Raw genomic sequence first — 25,866 nt, forward strand, 5'->3', positions numbered from 1 at the left:
CGAACAACACATCCAAAAAGTAAGTGCAAAAGAAGTACGACAGCAACACGAAAGTAAGGTACGAAGTGCAAAAGCAAGTAGTAAGGTCATGGCGCATAAAGCGAGGGGCAATAAATGTAAATGCAGAAAGCAAAGTGCGAGAATGTAAAAGAGGATCAGAATTGCATCCTGGAGTAAAAAGACAGATGTATACAAGTAATGGCCATGGCGCAAAGCGCAGGACAACAATAAAGTAAAGTACGAAAAAGTAGAGAGGACAAGGATCGCGAAACCGCGTCCTTGAATTAAAAGGCATGAAATATAAGGACATAAATTAAAAGCCTGGGCACATATAGCGCAACGACAACAAAAAGAAAAGAGCAAGAAAAGTAAAAAGGACAAGGATCACGAAACCGTGTCCTTGAATGTAAAGATATACATATATATATTATACGTATACATATATCATCATCTTTTAGTTATCTTTCCTTATTTTAGAATTTATCCATTCATTATCCTTTTACGCAAGAATCCCTTACCTTAAGGGGTTGCGGGTCCTCGTACTCCTGCGGTGTAGGTAAGCGCAAGCTTGAGCCACTAAGGCGAGCTGGATCCATCGTTCAACCTGCGATGCTTAGAATATTAGTATATACCGTAATACAAACGAGAAGCGGGTCCGGTAAGACCTGTAGTGGTACTGGACCCCAAACACGAGAGTAGGCAGGGAGCTCAACTCCCTGAAGAGGAGCAACAGAGGCAACAAGGCCTCCCGCAGGTTGCAGTGCCAGAGGCAGGGGCCTCAGCCTTGCTCGACAAAAAGCAACAGAGGCAGGGAGCAGGGGCTCCCTGCTTGCCAGAACAGAAAAAGGCAGGGGAGGGAGCAGAGGCTCCCTGCCACAACAAGACAAGGGGAAACCTGTCGGAACACGAATCAAGACAGGGGGTGCAACCCCCCCTGCGGGAAACGAGACAGGTAGGGGCTTTGCCCCTGCCGACAGCAAGAACAAGGCAGGGGGCAAAGCCCCTTGTCAGATAACAAACGAGGTATAGGGGGCCTTGCTCCCTGCTCGTAAACAAGAAAGCAGGGGGGCTTCGCCCCCTGCTGGGAAACCAAAGGAGGCAGGGGGAGCTTTGCCCCCTGCTGGCAAAACGCAAGAGGCAGGGGGGTAGAACCCCCTGTCGAGAAGCAATAGGAGAGCAGGGGGGCTCCGCCCCCTCCCAGGAAAACAGCTGAAGGTAAGGGGGCGAAGCCCCCTACCGAAAACAAAGTAAAGGCAAGGGGGCCTCGCCCCCCTGCCGGGCAACAAAAGAAGGCAGGGGGGGTGAAGCCCCTTGCCGAGAAGCAAAACAAAGGCAGGGGGACCTCGCTCCCTACCGAGAAACACAAGGCAGGGGGGGCGAAGCCGCCTGCCAAACACGGGATGTGGGTAGGGGGCATAGCCCCCTGACAAAAGACCACAGTAGGCAGGGGCAGAACCTTCTGCCAAAAAACAACAAAAGTGACAGGGGGTGGAGCCCAATGCCGACGAGAGGCGACGACAGGGGGCTCAGCCCCCCTGTCGACCGACTGCAAAAAGGCAGGGGGGTAACCCCCTGCCAACAAGAGGTGACGACAGGGGGCTTAGCCCCCTGTCGACCAACCCCTCACAAAGGAGAAGAAGAAGAGGGGAGGGTTTACCTTGGGAGACCGTGGCGACGAGGGATTCAGGTGGCGAGGGTCAGGGCGAGCACGCAGAGAGGGGAGCAAACGACAAAGGAACTCTCGTGTTCGCCGACGCGCGCACTCTGACGAGCAGAGGGAGCTCCGATGTTGGGTGGTGCCGGCCCAACACGAGAGAAAAAGGGGAGGCGTTCGGGAAAGGGGGGACTGTTGTTGATGATGTCGTCGACGATCGAACGAGAGATGGAGGTCAGTGGCATGATCGTCGGCGACTGTAGAGGAAGGGAGGAAACGGTGGGTTGTCGGAACTCGGAAGCCGCCGATCGCAGCAGAGAAGAGGGCGTCGGAGACAGGGGTCACCGACACTCGAAGGTTGCTGAAGCTCGGAGGTCGCCGACAGCTCCAATCGTCGACGATGCCGCAGGTGGCCGCCGTGACAGTCGTCGGGTTGTCAGATGTCGACGGTGATAGTCGTCGGGTTGTCAGCTGAGGCCACCGGACTAAGGGTGGTTGCTGGTGAACGTTGAGCATGGTCGGCGATGACCGGGATGCACCACAAAGAGGGAGGAGAGCAGTGGCTGACGACGGGTCGTCGATGCCAGCTCGAAAGGGGAGATGGCCGGCGGCTGCGATCGGCGGCGACGGGGAGGTCGTCGATGCACGAAAGTCGCCGATGGCTCCGAACGCCGGCGTTTGCCAGGAGGCAGCCAGAGACGGGAGGCGGAGAGGTGGCCGACGATACTGTCGTTGGCGGCTGAGGTTGCCGGCTTCCTGCAGCACACGGGACAAAGGCGGTGGCTGGCGGCGAGTTGCCGGTGTCGGTGGCCACAAGGAGAAATGAGAGGAGAACGTGAGAGGAGAGAGAAGGGGTAAGGGTTTTTACCCCTCGCCCGAGGCGCCTGCGTCTTTTAAAGGACGCAAGTTCTCTCAAACCTTCGGGAATCCGGGTCGGGCTCGGCCTCGGGTCCGGACTCAACTGATAACGGTTTCTTTTGTTTTAACGGGCTTTTACAATCAACATTACATAATTACAATAATGTGCCAAAACATATTTCGAGGTTACCAGAGACCTCTTGTCTTACTCCTCGTAGTCCAAGCGTCTAAAAGTATGTCTACGAAGAGAGGGGCATGGATTTCTCAAAGAAACCCAACAACATAATCTCGCAGAAGAAGTGATGCAACAAATATCTTATTTTGATCATGATTTATCTTTTGAACAGTGGATACAACACTTGTGCAACTCGCACGTGGCGAGATTGCTACGGATCTCTCATTCGTCTATCGCAGTATCTGTATGCTATGCATACCTCGCAATACTGGTCTCGATAAACAAGATAAAGGTTTTTATCAAAGAACCATACCAAAACACAAATTCGTGCCCCTAATCGGGATCATCTGTATCGTAACGGATACACGAACCGAAGTTGTAAAACACCTCTCCCAAATACATTGATTTGTGGGAGCTAGCCGCTATCTTGCAAAAGACTTTCAAAACCTGCTTTGTAAAACTATGTATTTCGAAAATGAGTTTATGCCTAAAAATCATCTTTTTGGAGAAACGCAATGCATAAGCAAAATGCACGAGGTACGAAATCGTACCTTGGCCAAAAAGATGGGCAAGCAAGTAAATGTATAAACAATGTACGAGGTACAAAACCGTACCTCAACTAAATATCTGAACAAGCAAGTAAATGTGCAAATAATGCACGAGGTACAAAACTGTACCTCGACCGATAAACATGTAAGCAAGTAAATACGCAAAGCAAATAAGTACATGAAAAATAAAGTAAATGTAGGCATATCTAGCATGGCCATTTTAATTATTTCAACTTAATTCGGTTCATCTACTTTCCTTTTTGCGCAACTTTCCCCTACCTTGGGGAGTTGTGGTACTGCGTACGCTCGCGAGCGTAAGTGAGGATGGGCTCGGGCCACAAGGCTTGAGAGTGCTCCGTCGTGCAACCAACGATGCGTAAAAATGTTAATATTCCATGATCTAAAACAAGAAGTGGGTTCGGTAAGACCCGCAGTGGTCAACAGACTGAACCTGAAAGCGAGGGTAGGCAGGGAGCCCAGGGGTCCCTGCTTGCTGGAACAGCAAGTCACCCTGCCTGCCAAAAGGCGACAGAGGCAGGGGGTCTTCCTGGCTGCAGGCAGTGGCAGAGGCATGGAGCCCTGCTCCCTGCATGCCCGAACAACAAAAAGGGAGTAGGGGGCTTGGGCCCCTGCCAGTCTGACGAGAGGACACAGAGGCAGGGGCTCCACCCCCTGCTTGCTAGAAAAGAGCAGAGAGAAAAGGAGAGGAGCCCAACCCCTCCCCTGCAAAAGAGGGAACAAGGAGGGGCTCGACCCCTCCCAAGCAAGGTGGCAGGGAGGGATTCGCCCCTCCGCTGTGCCAACGAGGCTTAGAAGAAGACAGAGGCAGGGGGCCCCTACCGGTCGGAGAAAAGCAAAAACAGGGGCTTCGCCCCCTTGCCTGACGAAAAGAAAGGAAGAGGCAGGGGCGGAACCCCCTGCCGGCCAAAGGAAAACACAGCCAGGGGGCTTCGCCCCCTGCCAGACGGAAAGAAGACACGAAGAAGAGAAAGAAGAAAAAGAGGGAAGGGGAAGTTTTTACCTGGGAACCGCCGGTGTCGGGGTTTCGGAGAGGGTTGCTCTGGCGAAAATGACGAGAACGACTCCGTACCGAGAAAATGATAGGAAGGCTGGCGGCGCTGTCGCCGACGATAGCATATAGGAAAGAAAGTGGGGAAACGGGGGACAGAGAGAGGGGAGAAAGAGTCGGCGGGGTGGTGTCGGGGATGTCATGTAACGCCCCAAAATTTCAAACTTGCGAACCTTTCAGAAAACAGGTAAGAGACTAGGAAAAATCTCTTTTCTTCAGAGTTTATTTATGAAATTAGCGGAAGACTATTTTAACGTTAATTCAGAAGGCAAGCTGACAACTTTGGGCACGTTAGCTAAAAAAACCAAAACTCACAAAATTCAGGTATCCCAAGGAAAATCCGTTACAAACCCAAAGCGTCCAGGACGCGAGCTAAGAGCAGGAAGAAGAAGTCTTGAAGCCATCTTGCAATCGCGCCATCGCCCGTAGTGTACCTAATCATCACCTGTACCCATAGAATGAGTTAATTTCGCGAAAAACTAGTAGGTGCACAAGAGAGACTACAGGAAACTGAATTAAGTACATTTAATTCAGCATGTTATGCAGTTAAACAGGTAAGCAGTACAACAAGGTAAGCAGTGCAAGCGAGAAAGCAGTGCGAATGCATAAGTAGTGCAAGCGAGTAAGTAGTGCAAACACGTCAGCGGTTTAAAGTAAGTAAGCAGTGCAACTGTCAAAACACAACATACGATTCAATTGATCGTAGGATGTGAACCACCACGCAACTAGCGTGTTCTTGTTCCTAGAACGAGGTTTCTTCATCTAATCCAGGTCATCGTTTATCGCTCTCACAACTTCTAACAAACGCTTTGTCCTGAACAATCTTTATCCATTCCCATCTCTCAAGGCCTTACGCGGCCAACTGTCTCCGGTTATGACTCACTAAGGCGTCATGCTTTTTCAGAAAAGCCCACCCTTCCGTAGAAGGTCCAAAACACAATCACTATCTAAAATCGCTAACGATCTGATTCTCACAATTGAGTCCTGCATTTAATCATGCTAAAACAGAAAGCCAAACTATAGATTTATAATGGGCAATCCCAAACAATCTCAAAAGATCACAGCTCACCATAACTTTTTATGTTAAGCAAAAACACAAGATCCACGTCGGATCGCTCGGTCCGGGAGATATATGACCTGACAAGGAATTATCGCCCTAGAGGGTATACCTGGTCTTGGACCATACACTTCCTCGCAGATAATCTTTTGAAGATCCGGTCTTCAACAGACACCCTACTTGGTGATACATGCATCAATACGGTCGACTGCTCCAAACAATTGACCGCTCTTGGGTCAGTAGCCACCAATATGGGTACAAGCATGAATATCAGCAACATGTTGCGTATCACTGCACATGGTAAAACAAAACACACAATCACCCATTCATCTAATAAGGCTCCATGAACCAGGAACATATTATCGCATACTTCCAACATTTCTTTTCACGTGGCATATCAATCACATCACACAGAAACATATAATATTACGCATTGTGTTATTGCCACAAGGAACATTGCAATCCTCAAATAGGACCTCAAAGCATGCGTAAACGACACACGAGAACATGTAGATATGGCAATCCAGCTGATTCTTTAGGCGAAGAGTAACTAACTCTATCCGACAGCCAAACAGAACAACTGAATAAGACAAGCACTCATAACAATGCTCGTAATACATACAATTACCATCAAATGACTCAGTCCATCAGCGAGTAATTAAATTAATCGTAAGGCATAAACCATTGCATCACAAGTCATTCATAAGCAATCATACGACCACAATTATATCACAATATGTAAGCAACTTATAAGACAAGCGGCCACATCAATTCTAGTTGCCACTAGTTCGTAGATTACGAGTTGTATGCAATCACATCAATCATAAGAGATGCAAGCCAACAAGTGCTACGCTACAATCAGCACCAAACAGTTCGACCAAGGGGTAAAGCAAGTCAGATTCTAATATGTAGCAATTGGCACAATGCTATTATTATAAGCACTTAACTAGTATGAGAAGCTAGATGTTACTTAGCAAGGAATTGCGTAAGCAGTTTAACAAACTAGAGTAATGCCTCGACAGGCGGGTACAACTCAACGAGTAACATACTGAACTACCGAGCAAGTAAGCAATCGACCAGTGTGAACAGGCTTTATGTTTCAATATTACTGGCCTGCGGGTACGCGCAGGCAAAACGTAGAAACAACTGAGACTAGTTCAGGCGTCTGTTATTTTATGTATTTTCAATAACTCAAATAGCTAGTTGAGTCTGCTCCAAAGGGGACGACTTTAGCCGAGAGAGGATTTCCTAGAGGCTGATAAGCAGTGCCACAGATGCATCCAACTTCTGCAGAAGTGTTGAGCTAACTATTGTAGCCCCTTTCCACTAACTCCAATGACTGGAGAGGCCGGATCATCTGCCCGTAGGGTGGTTGTTAACAACCTGTCCATTGGAGTTTTGTACTGCTCTGTCCTCTCCCTTGACAAACAACAAGAAGCGAATAGGTACGTTAGGGGTTGCTTAACTAACGACCCATTCTATGTTGTGGTCTTTAGCCCACTCGAGCATTTTGCCTGTGAAGGCGAATGTGAGGCCATTTTATGTGATTATAGCATTGTGCATTTAACACTATTCGAGGTCACACGACCGTCTCATCTGATCATCGCAGTACTAGACGTGTCGTGCACGACTACAAGTACTATAGGATGAAGGGGGTATAGCTCCTCAATAGAAGCCTCTATAAGAGTGTTTCACAAAGATGTAATGCTTCTCAAACTATACTTTATCTTTTGAAACAACCAGTAGCTTGTGCCAATAATTAACATGTGATTATCTCGAATCTCATCCGCTATCGGGGTATCTACATGTCTCGCATGACTCGATACCGGCCTCGATAGACGGGATACATGTTTCTCAAAAGAACCCCCGCTATGAAGTTCACTCGAATCCCAATTCGTCTGCAGGACTGCGTACTCGAAGAACTTGGATCCCTGCTAGGGATCCCTCTCTTTCGACAATGATGAATCACTAAGCTCCTGACTCAGCTCTTATCGCAAGAGAGAGAGTGGTGAATGTCCCTTGCATCCTCCACGAGGATGCATTTAAGGCATACGCAAAGCGCAAGAACCTGCACGTCATCTGCAATAGCAAGGCAATACCAACACATATGCAAAAGCAAGAGCCTATGCGCAAAGCGCGACGACAAGGTAAAGGCGGTAAGCAGGAGTGCAACGCGAAACCTCGACGCAATGCGGGACGACAAGTAAAAGCTGTAAGCAGGAGTACAACGCAAAACCTTTGCGCGATGCGCTACGACAAGTAAAAGACAAGGATCGCAAAACCGTGTCCTTGAGTTAAATGCATACTCGTATAAATATATATGATATATATATGCATATATATTTATTTAATTATCCTTTTTAGTTAATTGAACTCAATTCAATTGTCCAAGTCTTCTGTGCAATCTTCCCCTACCTTGAGGGGTGACAGTCCTCCTATGCCAGCGGCGTAGGTAAGCACAAGCTCAAGCCATGAAGGGCGAGCAGGATCTACCGTTCAACCTGTGATGCTAAAAAGGTTAGCATGCCAAAATACAAATGAGAAGTGGGTCCGGTAAGACCTGCAACAGTATCGGACCCCGATACGAGGGTAGGCAGGGAGCTCAACTCCCTGCAGGAAGCAGAACAACAACAGAGGCTGCAAGGCTTCCCGCAGGTTACAGTGCCAGAGACAGGGGCCTCAGCCCTGCTCGGCAAAAAGCAACAGGGGCAGGGAGCAGGGGCTTTCTGCCTGCCAGAACAGAGAAAGGCAGGGTAGGGAGTAGAGGCTCCCTGCCATACCTGCCACAACAAGACAGGGGGAAACCTGTCGGAACACGAATCAAGACAGGGGGTGCAACCCCCCTACGGGAAACGAGAACAAGGCAGGGGGGCAAAGCCCCTTGCCAGAGAACAAACGAGGTGTAGGGGGCCTTGCCCTTTGCTCGTAAATAGGAAAGCACGGGGGGGGGGGGGGGCTTCGCCCCCTGCTGGGAAACCAAAGGAGGCAGGGGGCCTCGCCCCCTGCCGGCAAAGCGCAGGAGAGCAGGGGGAGCTTCGCCCCCTGTCGGGAAACACAAAAGTAGGGGGAGCCTCGCCCCCTGCCAGAAAACACAAAAGGGATAGGGGGAGAGGAACCCCCTGTCGACAAGACAAATGGCAGGGGGACGGAGCCCCCTACCTACAAAGCGAATGGCAAGGGGACGGAGTCCCCTGCCACCACAACAAGAAGGGCAGGGGGAGGTGAAGCCCCTTGCCGACCTAGCAAGGACAGGGGGAACGGGACCCCCTGCCGACAAGAGGCGACGACAGGGGGCTCAACCCCCCTGTCGACCGATTCCAAAAGGAAGGCAGGGGGGTTTAACCCCCTGCCGGCAAGAAGCGACGACAGGGGGTTCAGCCCCCCTGTCGATCAACCCCTCGCAAAGGAGAAAAAGAAGGGAGAAGGGGTTTACCTCAGAAGACGGCAACAAAGCGGGAGGGTGACGGGGTCGCACACCGACAGAGGGTGCCAAGGCAGGGAGGAGAAATGTAGTGATGCTATCGCCGACGGCTGCTATCGTCAGGCGGTCGTCGGAGGTCACCGCTCACAGCAAAAGAGGGAGAAGAAGGTGGCTGATGGCGGGTCGCCGATGCCAGCTCAAAGGGGGAGATGGCCGACGACGGGAGGCAGAGCAGAGGTTGCTGACAGGAGGTCACCGACGATCGATGGCCGCTGGTGTCAGGCGATCGTCGGCACGATCGCCGATCATTGCAGAGAAAGTGGAGGAAACAGTGGGGGTTGCCGGAGCTCGAAGGTCACCGACGACAAGAGAAGGGGGAGAATGTGGTGGCGACGGTCGCCGACAGTCGAAGGTCGCTGACGGCTACGATCGTCGACGTCTGTAGCACCCGGGGTAAAGGCGATGGCCGACGGCGAGTCGTTGACGTCAACAAAGCTCGGCAACACAGAGAGAGGGAGTCAGTCAGGGGAGAGAGACCTAGAGACGAGAGGGGGAAGGAGGTTTCAAGAACCTCCCCCCTTTGTCGCTGCGTGCTTTTAAAAGCACGCAACCGACTTATCACCTGGGTCGGATCCGGATCCGGCCCGGTTCCAAATGATATTTTATTTACTTAGGTTATTACACGTCAGCCGAGGTTGCTGGAGCGGGAGGCGGTGGCGAAACTCGAGGGTGGCCGTGTTAAAACATATGTAATATTACATCTATATATATAAATATAGATGTATATTCACCATTGTAGAAGATGGTCTGGACCCTATAGATAGAGAAGAGAGAGAGAGAAGAGAGAGAAAGAAGAGAGAGAGAGAGAGAGAAGAGAGAGAGACGGCTGCAAAGAAACCTCAGAACTCATTCTTTAGATTAGGGCCTCTCTCTATGTTAAATAGAGAGAGGCTTAAAGACCTAATTACAATACAGCCCCATTATAAAGAACTGAATTACAAAAAGCACCTTAATGAAAGATAACTCTACTTAAAACCACCTATTCTCAACACTCCCCCTCAAGCTGGAGCATAGATATCGATCATGCTCAGCTTGTCACAACATTTTGAAAAATTTGGTCTGGCAAGAGGTTTTGTGAACATATCTGCAACTTGGTCTTCCGACTTTAGATATTGGGTAGTGATATGACCCGCTTGAACCATATCCCTTACATAGTGGCAATCAACCTCAATGTGCTTTGTTCTCTCATGAAATACAAGATTGTTCGCTATATATGTTGCAGCTTTGTTATCGCACATCATGGTCATGGGAGAAGAAACCTTCACCTGGAGATCAAGAAGAACAGTACGACCCCACATTAATTCAGCAGCTGTTTGGGCCATAGCCCGATATTCTGATTCTGCACTAGACCTAGAAACCACATTTTGCTTCTTACTTCTCCAAGAGATTAAGTTGTCTCCCAGGAACACACAAAATCCTATAGTAGATTTTCTATCTACTACAAATCCTGCATAGTCAGCATCAGAATAAGCCACTATATCCAGAGGTCCACCTTTCTTGAACAATAACCCCTTTTCAGGAGAAGATTTTAGATATCTGAGAATCATAATAGCTGCATTCCAGTGTACCTCAGTAGGTTTGTCCATAAACTGACTGACTTTACTCACTGCTAAAGCAATATCTGGCCTGGTCACAGTTACATACAGTAGTTTCCCAACTAGGGAGCGATAGCTTTTGCTATCAACCAGTTTTGACCCTTCTTCAAACAACTGAACTTTATGGTCCATGGGAATATTTGCTGGTTTATCTCCCAGCATTCTTGTTTCCTTTAATAAGTCAATAACATACTTTCGTTGAGACAAAACCATCCCTTCACGGCTCCTGGCAACTTCTATACCCAGAAAATACCTGAGTGAACCAAGGTCTTTTGTAACAAAGTGTTTGTGAAGATGAGCCTTTGTGGCTTCAATAGCTTTCACATCATCACCTGTAAGAATGATGTCATCCACATATACCACCATAACAACTATGCCAGAGCTAGTTTTCTTTATGAATAGTTTATGATCTGCTGCTGACCTATTAAAGCCAAAACCTGACATTACTTCAAACAACTTCTGAAACCATGCACGAGGACTTTGTTTCAAGCCATAAATTGCCTTTTTCAATCTACACACCTTCTGACACTCCCCCTCAACCTCGAATCCTGGAGGTTGTTGCATGTAAACAGTTTCAAAGAGGTCCCCATATAGAAATGCATTTTTCACATCTAATTGAGACAGGCTCCAACCATGCTGCACAGCTACTGAGAGAACAAGACGAATGGTACCCATTCGTGCAACAGGAGAAAAAGTTTCAAAGAAATCAATACCATATGTCTGAGTATACCCTTTGGCTACTAATCTGGCTTTGTACCGTTCAATTGAACCATCAACTAGGTCCCAAGTATGCTGAGATATTAAGGTATCCATTTCTTCTTGCATAGCCCTCTTCCAGTGAGTATGAATCTCGGTCTGCTGATAGTTCCGAGGAATAACTTCAGCAGATAAAGCTGAAATAAAAGATTTCATCTGATTTCCAATTCTGGCTTCAGAGACAAAACGAGACATGGGATATAAAGTACATTGTCGTGTCCCCTTTCGTAGAGCAATCGGCCTGTTATCATTATCATGAAGATCATTATTGTCAGTAGAACTTACCTCAGGGGAAGAAGATGGAGGCACTTGCGGAGGTGGATCTCTACGCACATATACCAATGGAGGATTATGATATCTGGAAGAGGATGAAGTGTGGTTCGGGAATGAGGGCACGGATTCCAAGGGAAAAGGGGGTATAGGTAATGGGCAAGACTCAGCTGGATCAACCTGCAGTGGGGAACCAATATTAGAGTAATATGGAGTGGATTCCAAGAAAGACACATCCGCACTGACATACTCTCGGCGAGAAGTAGGATCATAACATCGATATCCCTTTTGATTTTTGGGATAACCTATAAATATGCACTTTGTAGCTTGAGCAGCTAATTTATCACGGTCGGGGCCAAGTTTGTGAACAAAGCAAACACATCCAAACACTTTGGGCGAGAGGGAGAAAAGAGGGGTATTTGGTTTTAGGATATGAATTGGAATTTGATCACCCACAGAAGAGGAAGGCATGCGGTTGATCAGATAGCAAGCAGTTGTAATTGCATCTCCCCAGTATAACGCAGGAACATTTGATTGGATCATAATGGTCCTGGCAATATCAAGTAGGTGACGATGTTTTCGCTCAGCCACCCCATTTTGTTGAGATGAATAGGCACAGGAAGTTTGGGGTTGGATGCCACTATCATGGTAAAATTGTAACAGACTTTTTGATTTAAACTCGAGAGCATTATCAGTGCGAACAATCTTGACACTCGATTCAAACTGAGTCTTTATTTCAAGAATTAAAGATTTGATAATATTTGGAACATCAGATCGTTCCTTTATTAAAAACACCCATGATAACTTAGAGAAATCATCAACAATAACTAGTATCGACACTGAGTCCTAGTAGGAATCTTACTAGGACCCCATACATCTGCATGAAGAAGTTCAAAGACTTTATTACTAGACTGACTCTGACTCGAAGGGAACGAACTTTGATGATGTTTGCCCAGCTGACATGCTTCACACTGAAATGATGTGGTGGAGGGAATCTGAGGAAAGACCGAACGAAACTTTGACAATGAAGGATGACCAAGACGACGATGCCACTGAACAGGACTAAATGAATGGTCCACTGGATGATGTAAGTAGTAGATTCCATTTTCTTCATAGCCTCCACCAATCTTCTTTCCCGTCAGCAAATCCTGAAAATGACAACCCATTGGATCAAATATTACTCTACAGTTTTGTTCTTTTACAAGACAACTCACAGAAAGTAAACTCTGAGGAAATTTTGGGGCATGAAGAGCATTTTTCAATTGTAATGAGTTGGATATAGAAATATTTCCCTGACCAACAACCGGGGAGGTACTCCCATCGGCTAATGAGACTCCAAGCTGAGCCTTAATATCCTTCAGATCTGAAAAAACAAGTGAATTTCCACACAAATGTCTGGATGCACCAGAATCAATAATCCACTTACTGTCAGTCGGATGAAGAAGATTTCCGGTTGAATAGGCAACACCAGCAACAGGAGAGGTAGAGCTCAAAGGACGAAGAGCTATCAACTCATCATATTCAGCACGACTGAGGATTATACTACTGTCACTTGCAGAAATATTGTCTTGTGCCTTTGTTGCCTCGAGAGAAGTAGTATTAGCTCTAGGAGCATATGACTTTGATGAAGATGAGGTTGGTCGACCATGCTTATCCCAACAACGATCTTCTAAATGTCCAGATTTTCCACAAAATGTACATTGAAGCTTTCCTCTGACTCCCACACCTCCGCCGCGACCTCGTCCTCTGATGTTCTGAAGATTTCCACGTCCATAACCAGATGAGACAACTAAGGCAGAAGACTGAGTCACAGGCTGAGAATGTGGAAGAGATATAGCAAGTCTGCTTAGACGGTTATATGCCTCAGCAAGAGTAGGCACATCCGACCCAGTCAACATTTGGACTTTTGCAACAGAAAATTCTGAAGATAAACCTGTAAGAAACCTAACAACCATAGTTTGTTCTTGATGATCCTTTTGTTTCGAACAACAGAGAGGTCTGTGAGCATTAAGTCTTTCAAAAGCAGCTTTTACAGAGGCATAGTACTGGGCCAAGGTTTGATCTCCCTGCTGTAAATTGTATATTTCCTGTTCGACTTGTAGGATACGACTCACATTAGTTTCTTGTGAGTATGTATCTCAAAGATTGTCCCACATCTGTTTGGCGGTATTATAATAAATTAAACCATCTGCAATATGGGGTTCGACACTATTCATAATCCATGACATGACTATGTCATTATCTTCATCCCAGGTAACATATTTTCCCACCTTTTCAGTGGGTCCATCTTCCAACAAGATATGTTTTCTACGATGTCCAGATACCGACATCATAAATGTTCTGGACCACCTGGCATAGTTAGTTTCATTTAACCTTACAGACGATCCGTACGAAAAGGGATTGGCAAATGCCTTATATTCTCCCATATGTTCCAATTTTGAATCACCTTTCGAAGTTTCAGCCATACTGCAGGTAAAAAAAAACTGGACAGTCTCCACACTAACCACAAAAAAAACCCCGCGTGTGTTACACCCACACGCCAACTGATATTTCAACCAACAGTTGTTCACTTACGAACAACAATAAAAAAAACCCCACTACAATAGTGAGCAGCAGCCCACAAGCAGACAGATAATTCAACACTTCAGTGATTCACAGCTAACACGACTTCTGCATATGCAGAAAAATTTTCCATAACAGGGGCAGCTCCCCAGACATATACAGTTTGACAATACGTCATTAAATTTTTTTTTTCAGCAACACCACTAAGAGTTGGATTGCTGGAGAGAATAAAAATAAGCAGGAAGTCACGACCTGAAATCACAACATTTTCAGTGCAAAGAGTACCAACACCAATCAAACTCCACACAGCCACGATATCAAGATACACAAAACAGGGCCCCAACCATATGTAGAATCACCAACATTAATCAGACTCCCAACCGCAACTATAGCAATGTCTCACAACATGTTTAGTGTATACTATACCAACAACAATCAACTCCCAACAGGTAGCCACGAAGCTGACGGCAGGAAATACCACCGAGACAGTAGGTAGTCATGAAACGATAAAACAAGAAGCTGCGAACTCACAGCAAGCATCCACGACAAGAAGCTGCGAACTCACAACAAGCATCCACGACCAACTGCGTGATCAGATCTGTCAACAGATCCAAAAAAAAATTTCATCGCTGACCTGATTAGGTATTTTTCCTTTTACTCATTAGATCTGTTGACAGATTTGATCACGATCTGATTAGGTATTGAATCACGATCACGATGGCCTCCACGATCGATCGAGCCTTGATCAGACTCGATCACGCTCCCTCGTCACGGTCGATCACACTCCCACGATCACGCTTCCACGATCACGCTCGATCACGCTCCCACGGTCGGTACTGCTCTGATACCATGTAGAAGATGGTCTGGACCCTATAGATAGAGAAGAGAGAGAGAGAGAAGAGAGAGAAAGAAGAGAGAGAAAGAAGAGAGAGAGAGAGAAGAGAGAGAGACGACTGCAAAGAAACCTCAGAACTCATTCTTTAGATTAGGGCCTCTCTCTATGTTAAATAGAGAGAGGCTTAAAGACCTAATTACAATACAGCCCCATTATAAAGAACTGAATTACAAAAAGCACCTTAATGAAAGATAACTCTACTTAAAACCACCTATTCTCAACAACCATAATACCCGATAGGGGTATTATGGTTATTTCACAAGTACCCAATAGGGGTACTTGTTTTATTTCTTTCATTTTGCTGTTTTTTATTTTTGTTTTTTTATTTTTTAAAATGCATTTTGGATACCGAAAAGGGGCCCCACAATGGAGTCGTTGGGGCCCCCAACGACTCTATTGGGAGCCCCTTTGGTCTCCTTTTCTTATAAATAGGGGGAACCCCCCTTGTATGTTGTATTGCTCTTGAGAGCTCCTCTTCAATAATAGTGATATTATTTTTCATGTGTGTAGCCTTTTTATAAGGCCTTTCGTATATCCCTTAGTGGATTTCCTCTCTTATACTTGTTGCTTTTGTCCGTGTGGGACATAGTGAATGATTTAGCATTCTTGGATTCTTCCGCATATTTCATTACATGGTATCAGAGCCATACGATCTTCTAAGGTAAAATCGTGTATCTCTCTACTTCCTTTTTTTTCTTCTCTCTTACCTCCATTTTGTAGCAATGGAAGTCAAGATCGATCTATCATTCAAGCTCAATGGGAAAAATTACATGATGTGGGCATCCGCAATGGAGAATAATCTCAAAGGGAAGAAGCTTTGGGGTTATGTAATGGGGACCATTCCGGAACCCCAACTTAAGCTCACAAAGATGGAAGAAGATCAAGAGAAAGCACTTGAAGGCGATGCTCGTCTCAAGGCTATTGAAGATTATCATCATCAAATGGAAGATTGGGAGAGTAACCATGCAAAAATCCTAGCATGGTTTATGAATAATTTTGAACTTAAGGTATGTGCAAATATTGCAAAATTCCGCCGGGCAAATGAAGCTTGGTTTTTTATGAAAGGTATGTTTACCCAAAAGGATCTTGCAAGAAAAAGTGAGAACCACAAAACAAGGTGATATGAGCATACAAGACTATTATAGTGCTCTAAATCCTTTGTGGGATGAATTGGCTCTTTTAGAGCCTAAATGGGTGTCTATGGAGGATGTGATACTAAGACAAAAACAAATGGAACAAGATAGATTGTTTCAATTTTTATTTGGGCTTCGTCCCGAATTTAAACAAGTTAGATCCTCACTTCTCCATAGATCCACGTTTCCTCCCTTAGAAGAGGCTATTGCCGAGATTACTCAAGAAGAGACTAGGCATTATATGGGTAAAAGCATTGATGAAGTTCTTGCCGTATCTAAACCCGGCAATCATGTCAAAACATACAAACCACCTCATTTTGGTAAGCAAGGGAGTGGTGGAAGAAAAATGATTATATGTCATCATTGTTATGAGCCGGGGCATATTAAACCCGTTTGCCCAAAGCTAAATGGAGCATTCAAGCCAAAGGTGGCTTCCGTTGAAGAATCATCCACCAAAGAAGATGACGGCAAGAACGGGGATCTCAAAGATACTCTTGGACAAATTTCCTTGGCTCTCCAACAAATTCTAAAGGCTACTTCTTCTACCTCCGGTGCCGCAATTGCCTCATCATCACCTCCCGGTACGTACTCTTGGATTTTAGATTCCGGAGCTTCTTTTCACATGACCCCTCATGAAAATGCATTAACCAATGTGCACACCAATTCAAAAATGTCTTGTGTCTCTACGGCCGATGGAACTTTTCTCAAAATAAATGGTGTTGGAACTCTTGATTCTAAAAATGTCCAAAATTTTCTTGTTCCAAAAGTTAGAATAGTTCCAAAATTAAATCTTAACCTCTTTTCCGTTTCTCAAATAGCCGACCATGGATGTGAAATATCTTTCTCATCCCAAGGGTGCTTTGTGCAGGATCTCCGGTCCGGGAAGCGGATTGGGCAAGGCCATAGAAAGGGAGACCTTTATTTTATGGATAATTTAATGCTTCCAAATACCTCATTTTGTACTTATGTCCAAGACAAAAATATTGAAACTTGGCATAAAAGACTTGGACATCCAAGTTACTCTAAAATGTATCTTTTTCCTTTTGGACACAAGTTTTGTAAAGAAAAAGATATCAATTGCAAAGATTGCATTTTTGGCAAAATGAAGTCTACTCCTTTTCCTATTAGATCCTTTGTGACAACAAGACCTTTTGAATTGGTGCATTCCGATGTTTGGGGGCCATCTCCGGTTCTATCTAAAGGTGGTTATTCGTATTATGTTACTTTTATTGATGATTATACTAGATATGTATGGATTTATTTTCTTAACTTTAAATCGGAAGTTTTTAACTTCTTTAAGAAATTCCATGCAAAAGTTCAAAATCAATTTCAAAGTCAAATATCCATTCTTAGATCCGATTCGGGTGGAGAGTACTTATCAAATGATTTTCAATCATATCTAAAACAACATGGCATTTGTCATCAAAAATCTTGCCCAAGAACTCCTCAACAAAACGGTCTAGCGGAAAGAAAACATAGGCATATTTTGGAAACCACTAGATCCTTACTCATTTCTAAAAATATTCCTAAAAATTTTTGGGCCGAAGCCGTGTTAACCTCCACCTATTTAATCAATAGGATGCCATCTTCAAAATTGAACAATATCTCTCCTTATGAAAAACTTTTTAATATGACACCCGACTACAATCGTCTTCGAATTTTTGGGTGTAAATGCTTTGTTCTCTTACATAAAAGAGATAAATTGTCACCTAAAGCAATAGAATGTGTATTTTTAGGATATGGTGAAAATAAAAAAGGCTATAGATGCTTTGACCATAAAAACAATAAGTTATTTGTCTCCAAAGATGTGACCTTTTTAGAAGATGAAAATAGATTTGACATATTGGAAAAATCAAATGAAATTGATTATATGTTTATCAATGATCTTTTAGAAGATTCAAATGATGACTCTTTGAGTCATCCGGAAGTTTTAGAAAATACTCATGATTCTCATGATAATGATGTATCACCAACTAATGGTGACAATCTCCAAGTATACACTCGGCGTGAGGAAGCCCGACCTATTAGTGCTTTAGAAAAATTCTTGCGGCTTAATGAACCCCTAGAAGAGACCTCCCTTAGGCGTTCTTCTAGAGAATCAATACCACCTAATAGGTTTGTCTCATATGAAACTCTCACCTAAATATAGAGCTTGTCTAATAGCCTTGCATTCTTACTATGAACCTTCCCATTATAATCAAGCAAAAAGTATACCTCATTGGGTTGAAGCAATGAAAGTTGAACTAGATGCTTTAAATAAAGCTAAAACTTGGGAAATAGTTCACCTTCCTCCAAATAAGAAAGCTATAGGATGTCGATGGGTCTACAAAGTCAAAACAAAAAGTGATGGTTCCCTAGAACGTTATAAAGCTAGATTAGTTGCTAAGGGATACTCACAAGAGTATGGCATCGATTATGAGGAGACTTTTGCTCCCGTGGCTCGCATGACAAGCGTTGGAACTTTAATTGCGGTAGCATCATCTAAGAAATGACCTATATTCCAATTAGATGTTAAAAATGCCTTTCTTAATGGTCAGTTGAATGAAGAAGTATATATGGACCCTTCGCCGGAAATCAGTGTTAACCCAGGTCAAACCCTTCGGTTATTAAAAGCTTTATATGGTCTTAAACAAGCCCCTAAGGCTTGGTATGATAGATTTAGTGCTATCATGTTACAATTGGGATTTCGCTCATGTTATACTGACACTGCTCTTTTTGTTAAACGTGCAGGTAATAGTATCATCATCCTTCTGCTTTATGTTGATGATATGATCATCACTGGCAATGATGAAAGTGGTATTCTTAAAGTTAAAAATATGTTAAAACATAATTTTGATATGTCTGATCTGGGTTTTCTCAGGTACTTTCTTGGTATAGAAGTTGCATACTCTCCTCGAGAGTATATATTGTCACAGATGAAGCTTGCTGCAGACATATGTTCCAAATCTGGGATTTCAGATGATAAAAAGGTGGAGACTCCCGAGGTTATCAATGCTAAACTACGACTGGAGGATGGAGTTCTGTTGGATGATCCTACGCCCTACAGGCAACTCATAGGCTCCCTCACCTATCTGACTATCACCAGGCAGGATATTGCTCATGCTGTGCACTCTGCAAGCCAATTTCAGCATGCTCCTACATCTGTGCATATGAGTGCTGTGCTCCGGATTATTCGATATATTAAAAATACTTTGACTAAAGGGCTATTCCTATCCTCAATCTCTTCCTTATATTTACTAGCTTATACTGATGCTGACTGGGGAGGAAACCCAAATGATCGAATCTCAACTACTGGCTTTTGTGTTTTCCTAGGAGATTTGCTAATTGCATGGAGGTGCAAGAAACAACAGAAAGTCTCATTGTCTTCTACTGAAGCAGAATACAGGGTTATGACAACTACTACAATGGAGCTGGTGTGGCTTCGAAGCCTTCTTCAAGATATGGGAGTCGAAATTACCGGGGCTTCGAAGCTTTGTTGCGACAACAAAAGTGTCATCTACATTGCTAGCAACCACACTTTCCATGAGAGGACTAAACATATTGAAATGGACTGTCATTATGTACGTGATGAATATCTTCGTGGGACAGTTACACTGCCATATGTCACTTCAGAATATCAACTTGCAGATTTCTTCACCAAAGCCCTGCCTGCTCCTCGCTTCTTGTTCCTTCTTGGCAAACTTTCGGTCATTCCCCCGTAAAGTTTGAGGGGGGGTGTTAAAACATATGTAATATTACATCTATATATATATATAAATATAGATGTATATTCACCATAATACCCGATAGGGGTATTATGGTCATTTCACAAGTACCCAATAGGGGTACTTGTTTTATTTCTTTCATTTTGCTGTTTTTTATTTTTGTTTTTTTATTTTTTAAAATTCATTTTGGATACCGAAAAGGGGCCCCACAATGGAGTCGTTGGGGCCCCCAACAGTCACAATTGTGTTCGTTGGGGGCTCCCAACGACTCTATTGGGAGCCTCTTTGGTCTCCTTTTCTTATAAATAGGGGGAACCCCCCTTGTATGTTGTATTGCTCTTGAGAGCTCCTCTTCAATAATAGTGATATTATTTTTCATGTGTGTAGCCTTTTTATAAGGCCTTTCGTATATCCCTTAGTGGATTTTCTCTCTTATGCTTGTTGCTTTTGTCCGTGTGGGACATAGTGAATGCTTTAGCATTCTTGGATTCTTCCGCATATTTCATTACAGGCCGGCAGCTTCGATCGTCGACGGCTGCTCGGAAAAAGGAAGACGACGGGAGGCAGAGAGGAGAGAGAAAGGGGCAAATGAGAGGGGGTGGCTGGCGCATTGCCGGAAAAATAAGAGGGGGGGGGGGGGGCTAGGTGCAGGGGATACGAGGAAGGAGAACGACAGGTGGGAGAGGGGGGTTGCCGCCTGCCGCTCTCCCCCTGCGTAACCTTAATATGTAGGGCGATGGGTCGGTGGGGCGGTGCCCTGCAGGATCTGGATCCGACCCGGGACCAACTATTATTTTTTTTTTGTGGATTTTACAAAGTCGTTTGGAGTACATTACTTCCCGTAACAGACCCTCTACCACTTATTGAGCGGCCACACATCCTACACGTTCCACTCTCATGGGCTCTCCCCGTATTGGCTGGCGGGTCCATGCCTTGCTTGGGTGTCATGCGAATGTTACCAAGTCCGTCTTCAGACATGAGCTTCAAAAAGAACGTAAATTCTCTTTTAGTTTGATCCAGGCATATAATGTATCATAAAAAGAACTTATACTCACAGCGCGATGCGGATGTCGGATGATCAAGAATCACTGTTTTCTTTACCCTCTGATACCAAGTTGTAAAGCCCCAAAATCCCGAACCTATAACTTTTAGGAAAAAGTTGAAAAGCCTTGTAATCATTCTTTTTTTTTCCAGAGTTTTAAAATAGCAGTTCAGCGGTAAATGGTATTTGAAATAACAAGCCGACAGACGTTGGACGCATTACAACAAACCTTCCTTTATGCAATGGATTTATATCTCCGTACGATCATTGAAACCTTATAGATTCAAAACAAGGTTTTTAATAATTTAGAGTTCATACCTAAGCGGAATTTTCCAAGGAAACCGTTGTACAAAATTTACAAAAAGGACGTGTTCATTAACAAAATGCTAGAGAAACAATGGGATCTTGATGTTATCGTGCCATCGCCTGCTGTTCCGACCTAATCATCACCTGTACACATGAAACAAGTCAGATTGATGAAAATCTGGTAGGTGCATAAATATAACAATTTATAACAAGTCTAACACATGTGATGTTCCTTTTGTGATATGCAATTCAACATAAGTAAAATGAACATGATAACTTTGTTTCGATATTAACTGTCCTGAGCGTACACACAGAAGAAAATATAAAAACAACTGAAACTGCCCGAGGGTTTGTTATGCTATGTATTTTGATAAGTCCGTTCCTAAAGGGACGGTCAATGATCGAGAGAGAATTCCCTTGAGGCATTCATGGCAAGCAATGCATCCAACTTCTGTAGAAGTCCATGAAAACTACCACCTAGGATAATTTTTGGTAGCCCCGTCTCCTAACTCCAATGACCGGGGACACCGAGTCAATTGCTACTTGAGGAGCGTAGTTGTTAACAACCTGTCTATCGGAGTTTTTGTACCATCCTATCCTCTCTCTTGACCGAACCAAAGAAATAAATGGGTATGTCAGGTTTTATTTTAACTGACGACCCATTCTACATGCTCTGGTCTTTTAAACCAACTTGTGCATCTTGCCTGTGAAGGCGATTATCACCATTTATGTGATTTCCTTTTTATCATTGTGCATTTGCATGCTACAAGGTTACCATAAACCTCTCATCCATTCATCGTAGTACTAACATGCCGTGCATGTCTGATAGTACTGTTACGATGACAGGGGTATCAGTTTCTCAGAAAGAAACCCCAAAATCCTTTTGAAATCTCAAAGTCCCGTGCTCTAGGCCAGGGATATCCGAGTCATTCGGATATCAAAGCAAATGATCGTACGTACCACTTAAGGCTACACAGTCGAAGCCCTTTCGTTACGTAGGATTGAGGGAAAGAATCAGTTGCGAATATGCAAATGCCAAATATTCGTTTTTGCTTTTCGAAACAACGAATATTACGGGCTTTGGGATTTCACATGTGAAATCCTCTTTTTCTTTAAAGACTTGGCGAGCATGCCCAATTCTGCGTCCTTAAATACAAGCGTAATGTAAGGTAGGCAGGAGTACGCAAAACTGCGTACCTTATAAAGCTATATATATGTATATATAATACATATATATTAAAACATAAGCCTATGCATATTACAGTGCGACGGCAATATAAATGACATAAAGCAAGGCTCGATGTGCGAAACCACACATCAAGCTAAATAAACTGCATAAGCGGTGCACGATGTTCACAACCATACATCGGCTAAATAAATTGCGTAAGCAGTGCATGATGCACGAAATTGTACATCGACCAAATAAATTGCGTAAGCAGTAGCCTGTGCACGTAACAACGTGGCGGCAAGTAAATGAAATAAAGCAAGACTCGATGTGTGAAACTACACATCGAGCTAAATGAACTGCGTAGGCGATGTACGATGTATGAAATCGTACATCGACTAAATAAATGGCGTAAGCAGTAGCCTGTGCACTTAACAACGCGACAACAAAGTAAATGACATAAATTTTGAATGGACAAGCATACGCAAAATTGCGTCCTTGAGTTAAAAGCATATATATATGTATGTATATACCTATACATATACATATATGTTAGAAGTGTTCTGCCATTTGTCCTTGTATGCAACTTTCCCCTATCTCGGAGATGGTCGAACTCGCTGACGATTCCGAGCGTCTGTCTTTAAAGGCTTATGCCTTGGTAAGCGTGTCTTGTCCGTTGTGCCAATGTGGTGCACTAAATGTATTTTTATCATGCTGCGAAAGAACAACAAAACAAATTTTAATTTAATAGAATAAGCGATGCTCGTGTTGCAGGGGTCGAACTCGAACCCAGTTCGAGCTGACCGGACCAAGCCGAGCTTGGTACAAGAGGCACAACAGGGGCTGGCCCTATCGGGGCTCAGCTCGGCTGAGCAGGGTGCTACAGGGGCTGGGCCCTGTCGAGGCTCAACTTGGCTGAGCGGGGAGGGGGGAGTACCAAGGGGTTGCGGCTGAGGTTGGCCCTATTAGGACTCAGCTCGATTGAGCGGGGTGTGACAGGGGCTGGTCCTGTCGGGGCTCAGCTTGGCTAAGCGGTGTGTGACATGGGCTGGCCCTGTCGGGGCTCAGCTTGGTTGAGTGGGGAGGGGGGAGTACCAAGGGGGTTGCGGTAGGGGAATTGCCAGGGGAGCCGTCACCACCTGTCGGCACCCTCTCTTTTTGCGAGCCAGAGCCACCGCTGTTTGGTGGCTAGGTGGCTTTGGTCAGCCCTTGACACAGGGGGAAAACAACAGGGAGACGAGAGAGGGCAAGAGGGGCGACACCCTCTTGCCGTGTGCTAACCGAGAGACGAGAGAGAGCGGGCAGGAGGGCGACGCCCTCCTACCGGCAACCGGTGAGTGAGAGAGAGGTGGAGGGTGCACCCTCCCGCTGAAAAACAGAGAGATGAGAGAGAAGAGCACAGAGAGCAGCAGTCGTTCGGTTGCTGCTGCTGTCGAGGAAACAGAGGAGGGAGAAGAAGGCAGGAGGGGCGGCACCCTTCCTTTGTCGGGTTAACGAAGAGACGGAAGAGAAGAGGGCAGGAGGGGCGACACCCCTCCTCTGCCTTGTTTTAAACAAAGAGACGGGAGAGAAAGAAGTATGGAGGGGTGGCACCCCTCCTCTGCCTTTGTTTATAGGGAGACAGAGAGAGGGGCCCTCTTGCCAGCGTTAATCAAAGAGAAGGGAAAGGGGGAGAGCAGGAGACGGGAGAGTGCAGAGAGCGGACCTGGGCAGGGTCGGCTGCTCTGGCGAAGGGGGCTCCGGCGAACCACCGGCGAGTGAGAGGGGTCGAGGAGGGAGAGAGAGAGAGAGTGTGTGAGAGAGAGCGAGAGACAGGAGAGTGCAAGGAGGGGATTTCCTCTTTTCATAAAGAGAAACGCTCCCTACGGGGGTTTAAATAGCCCACGCAATGCGTGGGCTGGGAACCGGATCAGGTTTGGATCCAACCTGGATCCTATATATATATATGTATATATATTGAAAAAAACTCCGGTCTTACACACTGAGTTCCATTTCTATCCCAAAGTAGATTCGGTTAATCCTAAGTCCAGTTTTATCTATATTATATATATAAATACATAAATGTACATATATATATATATATATATATATATATATATATCTTCACCCTCGCACCCAAGTTTGTTTTAAATTGCTGTGTCGCACCCTCTGCACCTGCACCTATGTGACAGTTGTATGGGGAAAAGGGCCTACAATATGTGATTTTAAATATTGTCTTTTCTTTTGTGAGCTTTTGTTCATGATGTAACTGGGCCTTTTTCAATTGAACTTCTTCATTTTGTATATTTGGCTTGTTTGCACTTTTTCCCTTTGTTGTTCCTTCCTGGTTCACATTCTTGGCATGCTTGTTCAGCCATTCTTTGGTTGGTGAAAATTTTTAGTGATACGATGGAAAATTTTAACTGAATTCAAAATATATTTGTGGTCTACAGTTCCAGAACTTCTTCACTTGGCTTGCAAAGTGTATAAAGCTATTAATGTCTGAACAAAGTGATCCGCTTCCTCAGCCAAACAGGTTGGACTTTAATATGTTCTATTACTTATTTAGCTTGTGATTCTTAGAGTGTAATCTCTGTGCTCTTGTTTGTACAGTGAGCTCGTGATCATATTCTTGAGGTCTTTATTCAACCATGATCCTTTAGGAATTCACTTAAAGCATTCAAATCCATATCCTCGCTTCGAAGTTGATGTGTAAGTTTACTCAGTCATCAATGCTTTAGGCATTATCTCTTTGGTTCTTTACATAATCTGTTTTTCTCCCTACCGGTGTGTTTTCCTTGTCTTTTGGAAATGAATTATGTCTTTCTGTTGCATTTTATATATTTCACTCCATTTCTCTTTTCTGAAATGGAAATGTTTCTTCCATGAGTATGAACTTTGGCTTAACACTTTTCGGATAAGCTTTGTACATGGCCAACCTGAAATCGGTGCAAACCCAGTAGAACTTGATCTTGGTCCATAAACTAGAAAATGCCATGATGTTTAATGATATTTGATCGGAAAATGAATGATCTATGCGGTTAAAGGGATTGAAACATATCTGTGGTCAGCATTAGCATTTCGGTCAAGGATATTTGTTAATTTACCACAGTTTTGAATACCTATTATTATTGAGTGGTATAGGCCTATTTTTGTCCTGCAAATATTATACCGATGTAATAAGAGGACACGATAAGTGCCCCCTAATTCTGTTTTCATTTCTTCCTCTCTTCTTATGTCTCCTCTGGTCACTAACATAAGTATCATTGATGACGGTTTATAAGTCCTGATCTGACCTGATCAGGACCCAAAATAGTTGTCATATTTATATATATAATCACACCTTCGTACCCATGATATGGTTGTACTTATGTAACAATGGGGCACATTCTCACTATAACGCCGCAAAATTCTGTACTTGTAAACTTTTTAGGAAAAATTTAAAGCTTTGTAATTAATCATTTTTCAGAGTTTAAAATGGTAGTTCAGCCGAAAATAGTGTTTGAAAGAAACATGTCAACGAACCTTGGACGCATTGCAGACGAACTTTCCTTTACACAATGGATTTGTATCTCCATACAATCATTGAAACCACATAGATTCAAAACAAGGTTTTT

At 44.4% G+C, this 25,866-nt stretch overlaps 1 protein-coding gene across 1 annotated transcript in view; it reads left to right on the forward strand.

The window, feature by feature from the left end:
• APC4 (Transducin/WD40 repeat-like superfamily protein) overlaps positions 1 to 25,866 on the forward strand; it is a 163,280-nt gene that overhangs the window by 117,095 nt on the left and 20,319 nt on the right. Inside the window, exons 12-13 of the mRNA XM_090013365.1 lie at positions 24,703 to 24,785; positions 24,863 to 24,961. Coding sequence (XP_089869491.1) covers positions 24,703 to 24,785; positions 24,863 to 24,961 — 182 coding nt within the window. The remainder of the gene's footprint in view (positions 1 to 24,702; positions 24,786 to 24,862; positions 24,962 to 25,866) is intronic.

This window comes from Nuphar pumila, chromosome 1 (genome assembly GCF_984573655.1).
Source record: "Nuphar pumila chromosome 1, dmNupPumi1.hap1.1, whole genome shotgun sequence".
NCBI lineage: Eukaryota > Viridiplantae > Streptophyta > Magnoliopsida > Nymphaeales > Nymphaeaceae > Nuphar > Nuphar pumila.